At 48.3% G+C, this 7681-nt stretch overlaps 1 protein-coding gene across 1 annotated transcript; it reads right to left on the bottom strand.

Moving 5' to 3' along the window:
* Positions 1-886: 886 nt before the first annotated feature.
* LOC122174973 (complexin-4-like) lies at positions 887-7681 on the bottom strand (the record flags this gene model as incomplete). The annotated part of the gene is made up of 3 exons (XM_042862307.1): positions 7515-7681; positions 4713-4800; positions 887-920 (listed from the first exon to the last, which is right to left on the bottom strand). Coding segments are annotated over exons 1-3 (289 nt in total), but the record flags the coding sequence as incomplete, so codon positions are not given.

Genomic DNA, 7681 nt, shown 5'->3' with positions numbered 1-7681 from the left:
TCTCTTCTCTTCTCTTCTCTTCTCTTCTCTTCTCTTCTCTTCTCTTCCTCCTCATACCTGTTTCAAAACATCCTCTCCTGCTCTCTAGGGATAACACTCCCATCCCTTGGGAAGTCAGTGAGCAACGTCCGCTCTGCAAAAACCTCTTTATTTCTCTTAGAGAAAAACGTCTTTTCCATCCCAGGTTACCAACGAGGGCTCCAGGCTGTCTCAGTACAGATGGCACTGCTTTCTCCAAGTCACGAGGCTGGTTCGCTGCTCAACCCAACGGCAGCTTCGCTTCGCGTTGCGCTGTTTGTGCGGGGAAGAGCCATGCAGTTCCACGAGCACGGCACTAGAGGGCTGCTGGGCGCTCCGGAATGGGCTCGGCATCTCCAACTCCGTCGGAAAAAAAAAAAGGTGGTTTAAAACTCGAATGTTTGGGCTCCTGTGGGTGAGACTGCGGAGAATCAGGACAGGAATCGAAATAAATGCCGTTTTCAGAGCAACGCTTGGTGATTGCGAGCAGTGCCACATCAGACTGCTGGAAGAGGGCAGCACCGAGGTCTCTCCTGTTATTCAGAACGTCGTGCAGGCATTCTTCATAGCAGGACTTCCATTGATCTCAGGTCCTCCTGCAGCTCCTGCTCCAGTTCACGAGTTCCATTGGGCTCTTCCCCCCGGCTCTCACAGCCTCATCTCAGCCAGAGTCACACCTTTGTTCTCCTGCAGTTACGTGCAGGGAAGCAAGGCCCATCATCTCAATGTGAAGGGATGTTTCTGCCAAACCAGAGGCGGTCAGCCCTTCATGAGGAACAGCAGACACAAGGCCAAGCTGCTGAGGGATCCTGGCCACTCATTTTCTCACATTCCTTCCATACTAAGGGTAAGAAAATACACAAAACACCTTCGCTGCCTTTGGCCAGGTGGGATTCTTCCCTCTGTTCAAAAAGGCAACAGCAAACCATTGGCACAAAGGTGCTTAATGTTGCTGCTTAGGTTGACAGCAGTTTTTCACACACACATAACAACCCGTTTCTGTAGAAATAGGGCATGGGGTATTTTTACTGCCTAAAGGTTCTGGCATCAAAAAGCCCCACCTGTTTTAAAATAATACATGTGGTTGTTTTTTTTAAATAATATCTTTTAGATATCTTTTCTTTCCATAAGGAAAATGACTTCACCAAGTTTTCTTTTAAATGGAATTTAAAAAAAAAGGGGGGATCAGATAAAACTGCAGCACTTTTTTCAGGTAATCGATGGTCAGTGAAGGATGTAGCACGGATTAGGACAGCAGCAGCCATCAGATGGCAGAGCCTGTCCACGCAGCAGGATACAACCTCACTTCTGTCTCCCTGGCTCCCTTACAGTGGTGTCAGCAGGCAGGATCCACGCTGCAGCCTCACACAACCACTTTGCAGGGCCTGTGCTCTGTCAAAGCTAAAATCATGAGAGCTGACAGCTCCCAGAAGGGTTTCCCTTTGGTTTTTCTTCGACCTGGGTCACAATGGGGCAGATGCCCACGGGTTTTGGGGTGTCTTGCTATTCCCTGCTGTGATAGCAGCCCTTGAGCCTTTATGAATGAAATACATTGGAGTATTAATAATTTGTTAACTGAGAACGTCTTGAATGTGTTGGACACACTCTTGATAGTTAATTTTGTTACTGCTGCTGAATTAATGTAGAGACTAAAAAGTTGCACGGGTTGTTCTCACCACTGGCTTGGGCCATCACCCCAGTTAAATGCCTCACCACAAAACAGGAGGGGCTGGGAAATGTGAGACACGTACTAATAGAATATTGTAATTACACAGAAACAAAAGCCAGGATTTTAACTACCTGGGCTCCGAATTAACAAGGAATATGGGCTCTGTGATGCCCTCACGGCAAGAAAGACATGGAGGCCCTGGAGTTTGTCCTGAGAGGGGAATGCAGCTGAGAGGGGTCTGGGGCACAGTGCTATGGGAGCAACTGAGGGAATGGGATGGGACATTTTGGAGCAGAAGAGGCTGGGGGGAGACCACATCGTGCCCCACAGCTCCTGAAAGGACGTTGTGATGGCAGGGGGAGCAAAGTTGGATTCTGCTCCTGTGTGACCAGCAATTGGATGAGAGGGAATGGCCTCAAGTTGCACCAGGGGAGGTTCAGGTTGCATTTTAGGGAATACTTCTTCTTTGAAGGAGTGGTCGGGCAGTGGAATGGGCTGCCCAGGGAGGTGGTGGGGTCACCAGCCCTGGAGCATGTAGATAAGGGACTAAGGAACAGGGTTTAATGGTCAGTAGTGGTGGTAGTTGGACAGTTGGACTTTGTGATCTTAGAGGTCTTTTCCAACCCTGGTGATCCTATGATTCATATTCTTGAAATTCCCTAATGTTCAGCACATGAGGACCTTTGTAGTTATGCACAGCAGAGCCAGGAACAGGACTTCAGTTAAACGCATCCCAGTTCATCCTATTTGGAAGCAGGGTGATACAACAAGGGCATTAGACAGAAAAGTCTGTATCTTCATGGGATCAACGGAAAAGGAAGCCCTGAACTGAGCTGACTGCAAGAAATGAAATGAGAAAAACACAGAGACTGCACAGAACACAAGGTCACGGCATTATCTGCAAAGGGAGAAGCAGGAAGATGAGCAATCAGAACGTGGAGTGGATAATGACGGTGTTCTCAGGAGGTTTGGATGGATGAGACTTGAGGTGCTGATCTCTTTGCACTGATGAGTGTCCCCACATGGCTGCTTTGGGTTGAGTGCTCTGTGTCAGAGCTAACAGTGCAGGGAGGTTCGAACAAAACGGAGAAGCAAAACCAAATGCCACAGACCCACTTGGGTGAACAGAGAGGGTTTCATTTCTGTGGCCCAGAGGGGAATCTCAGGTTGTGGGGAGTCCCGAAGTGCACAGTATATCACGATTAAATGATTGCAGATAACGTGGAGATATTGCAGAAAGTGGAAAACAATGCCCTTTGGGTTTTGGGGGTTTTTTTGGGGGGAGGGATGGGAGGGAATAACGAATGGGGAAATTGTTTCACATTTTTCTGTATTTCCAGAGGGAACAGGAATGGGATTCCTCTCCTCTAAAGAACAGCAAAAGCCAGGCACCTAGCCTGATGTTAGCACCCTGACTGCCACTGCTGATGGAGACGTCCTGCGGAATACTTTCCATCTCATCTGGTGTTTGGAAACAGTGGTGTAACGGTTCCTTATTTAGTGCCTTCATGACACTCCTGGTCTGACACACATCCATCATATCCCCTCACATCTGACGCTCCTGTGCCAAGGTTGTTTGGTATTTCATCACTTTTGCTGTTCTCTTATCGTTATTTTGAGACAGAACAATCAAAACCGCATTACAACTTCAAGTTGCTAAAGACAGCTGCTGCCATCCAATGATGTTTTCTGGTTTCGCCATCTATTCCCTTCCTAATGATTCCTCAACCACCTCTTTCCCCTCCATGGCTCCACCGATGTTTCCAGCAACCCACCTGCGATGCCTGAGGCCATTTCCTGGGCAGCAGCAGTCCATTTGGAGCCACTCACCCACACCCCACAGAGACGGAGAGGGCTTTCCTTCCCTTCCCTCCCACCCCACATCAAGGCACTGCCCACATCACCAGCTCTCCCTCCCGTTCCTCATTGTGAGCTTTCCTTTCAACACCCTGAACAGCCATTGAGTTCCTCCTCTGGCCAATTATGACACGAAGCAGCATGGATTTCTGTCAGCGTGTTGCTGATGGTCCTCTCTGCTGTGAGGACGGATCGCTCCCATGCTTTCTGTCCCAGCTCTCTGATCTGATTTGGGAGCCAGCAAAGCTTTGTTTGCTGTTAGGAAACCTGCAGGTTTGTGCCTTGCCATTTCTGCTCTCTGTGCTTCGGTTTCCCTGGGAGGACTTTACAGTATCAGCAGTGTTAAAGAAGAAAAGGACAGGGCAGGACTGCTTCCACTTCTAGGAGGACAATGGTACAAATCTGTATTCTGAATTTTGGAGACTGCAAGCGTAGAAGACTTTCAGTGGTTTTCCCTGTTTGCTTTCAGGGTGTTTTTGCATTGTTTTGTTTTTTAACCAGCGTTGTTGCTGAGTTACAGCCATGCACACTGCTGGTAGGGCTGGATCTGAGCAGAGATCCAGCTTGTCTGCTCTCTTATTTCAGACCTAATGTTACGGAGATAACTACAAGCATACAATTCATCTACTGAGTGGGAAAAACGGATCTAAAGCAGTGACCAGGCAGAAAAGAGGGCTCCAGGGAGACTTGAGAGTGGCCTTTCAATATCTGAAGGGAGTATAGGAAGGAAGGGGACAGACTCTTTAGTAGGGTCTGCTGCGATAGGACAAGGGGAAGTGGTTTCAAACTGAAAGAGGAGAGATGTAGACTGGATACAAGGAAGAAGTTCTTTATAATAAGGGTGGTGAGGTCCTGGCACAGGCTGCACAGAGAGGTGATGGTGCCCCATCCCTGCAGACAGCCGAGGTCGGGCTGGATGGGCTCTGAGCACTGCTGGGTGTCCCTGTGCACTGCAGGGAGTGCGACCTGATGGCCTTTAGGGGTCCCTTCCCACCCAAACCGTTCTGTGATGACTCTACAAGAAATGTCACCTGGGGCCCCTTTGTGTCCCATACTGCAGTGTCATCCCACTGACAAAGGCAGGAGCTGCTTCCAGGCTCTGTGATGCAGAGCTGTCTGCTCCACGCGCAGCCGCTGGGCTGAGACAGGGCTGTGCACTGCACCTTACCTTGGGGAGTCGGTACTTCTCTCTCAGGTGAACCCTCAGGCAGGCTCTTTCCGCTTTCTTTTGTGCAAATGCCGCATCTCTTTCCATCCTGGAAAATAAGAAGGGAAAAAAAGTTGTTTCTTCGAGATATTGATAAAATGGCTGTCCTTTACACTGAGGCAGCTGCTGGGCTACAGAAGGTTGGGTGCAGCAGTTACCCCTAAGGTTATCTAACTTGCCCAAAGGCACAAAAGAAGTGATAACAACAAAGTGATGTCGGGGGCTTAATCCCAAAATCAGTAGCTGAGGAACTGCTGGAGCTGGAAATTGTCCCTACGTCATTAACAGCCCTGGGTGCCCTCTGCCAGCTCCAACTCCTCCCAGACTCTTCTGAACCCATTTATTGCCCCAGAACTCCCTATCACAGCACATGCCAGTTTCTCCTCTATGGAAAAGAACTTCCTCTAGCTGCGATTTTATAAAATGCACTCATTAAATTTGAGATTCTTGCTTAGATCACTTATATCTATTTGCACACTGTATGTCTTCAAAGATATCTGATGACGTGTAAATTCTGTTTTTAAAACTTATTATAAGCAGGAGGGGAATCAACTCTTGGAAAGGGTAGATAGTGATAGGACAAGGGGGAATGGTTTTAAGCTTAAGGAGGGAAGGTTTGGATTGAATGTCAGGGGAAGTTCTTTGCTATGAGAGTGGTGAGGTGCTGGAACAGCTGCCCAGAAAGGCTGTGATGCCCTGTCCATCCGTGGAGGTGTTCAAGGCCAGGTTGGATGGGGCCCTGGGCAGCCTGGGCTGCTATGAAATGTGGAGGTTGGTGGCCCTGCGTGTGGCAGGGGGTTGGAGCTTCGTGATCCTTGAGGTCCCTTCCAACCCTGGCCATTCTGTGAGGTGATGTTGAATGCTCTTCCCCCCTACCTTCTCCCCCTCTTCCTTTTTCATAGAAATCCTCAGCCAAAATTTGTTTTGCTCCAGCCAACATCCAAACTACTTGCAAGATGAAATGTTACTTATTTTCCCTCCCCTTTTGCAAATGAGTTTTCAGATTTTTTTCCTTTCTGGTTCTCATTAGCTGGAAGCCAACTTAAGCATCATTCAGCCAGAAATTAGGGGGGTGGTTGTGAAGAGAAGGTTTGTATGCTAGTGGCCTGTTTTCCCATTCGTTCTCAGCCTTTCTCTTCCTCAGCCACTCCTCCACAGGAGCAGTCAGTGGTCGTACAGCGTTGGGAATGCCCCCTCTGGGACATCACATCCCTTCCAGTGACACCTGTGAGAAGTGGAAGGGGGGGGATTCTCTGCTCGACCTGAGCTTTTCTCTTGCTCTGATGTTGCTGGAAGACTTGGCAACCTTCCCCCATCACCCGGGTCCTGTTATGCTGCAGGGTTTAATTGTGGGAGGCAAAGTGCTGCAGCTACAGGAGCCAGGTATAGGGGCTGTTGCATGACAGCCAGGAGCAGGTGTGCAGCACTAACTGGTGGCTCCTTGCCCTCAATGCTGGAGATTGCCAGCAGAAAACACCTGTTTGCTCCTCTGAACTGCATGTTCTCCTAAGAAACAGCAATCCCTGCCTTTCTGGTGAGCTTTGTTGCATTATAAAAATAAATGAATACATCAAAAGGCCAACAAAACACAGAATCCTGGCCAACGCCGGGACATCCGTGTATCAAAGGCCATGACTCCAGCAGAGCTCGTCACCTCCCTGACTTCTCTTATATAACCCCACAGCATGGACTGTCCTCAGCAAACTGCTTTCTGACAGTAATTCCCATCTTCCAAACTGAAGCACTCCTGCACTGGCTCCTCAGCACATTTCTGTATGTGAAGGCACGCCACCCTGGTACAAATAATACTCTTTACAAGAGTTTTCCCCATCCCAGCGACCCTGGTTTGCTCTCCAGCCTCAGCAGAGAGCCCTTCCACCCGCAGCTGATGACAAAAATGTGAAGCAAAATATCCTGTATTTTATTCCAGATCAACTGATACCTGTTTGAGGTGATATGATAGAAAGGGCTGCTGCTAAATACAGACCTGGATACCTCGGATTCCATCGGTCATTAACCTTTCACCTATAATCATCTTACACAGAGGATTTGCACAATCATTATGTAATTGATCATTAGAAGAACAGATGCATCTCAGATTTAAAAGTCAGTTGTTTTCTCCATAATTATGCACGATTTGAACTCCCACATGCTAAAAGTCCTCTGATTTACTCCCGTTTTCATACAGAAAAATAAATAACATTTGTGGAATGTAACCAGTTGTGAAGGGCTGATCGATTTAAGCTGATTTTACACAAAGTAATGAAAAGTGCAGCAATAGAAAGAAACCATTTAACAACTTTCCTCTAGGTCAACGTCACCCTTGTGGCACAGCACGCATTACTTTTTCTACATCTGCCACGATCAACATGGATAAAGAGAAGTTTACTCTGCACGGAGTTGTAGGAGAACAAATCATGCCCTGTGAGAATTCATTCCAGCACCACAACCATCCTCACACCTATGGGAAAATGTGGTAGATAAAACAACCTGTATTCGGATTGGATCCAGCTGAGGAGAGGGCAGAGGGAGCAGAGGAGAGAGGGAGAGTCGAAGAATGGGGGGGGGGGGGAAGGGCAAACACAGCATTTTACCATCTGCAGTTGGTGAGCTGCTGTTTGGGAAGCCTCTAGCAAAGATTGCCCTATTTAAAACAGAGGTGGAGGGGAGAGCTGACGTTTGGGTTTCCTCTTGGGATCTCTCTACCTGCCCAAGGTCACAAAGACGCAGCCCCATGCTGCTGATAAGGGAACTGGTACTCACTTCTCCTCAACCATTTGCTTTTGGTACTCCTCATACTCCTCTCTGGTCATTCCTGCAGCAGCTGCTGGGTCGGAAGGAGTGCTTTCTTCTTTGCTTTCTTCTCCTCCACCTCCAAGCCCCAAATTCTTCACCTGGTTGCTCAGCATGCTTTTCATCAGGAAGGCCAT

Source organism: Lagopus leucura, unplaced genomic scaffold, assembly GCF_019238085.1.
Source record: "Lagopus leucura isolate 7727_CA_CO unplaced genomic scaffold, USGS_WTPT01 Super-Scaffold_650, whole genome shotgun sequence".
NCBI classification, from domain to species: domain Eukaryota; kingdom Metazoa; phylum Chordata; class Aves; order Galliformes; family Phasianidae; genus Lagopus; species Lagopus leucura.
The sequence above is the reverse complement of the archived record's forward strand: the minus strand, read 5'-3'. Positions and strand labels throughout refer to the sequence as shown.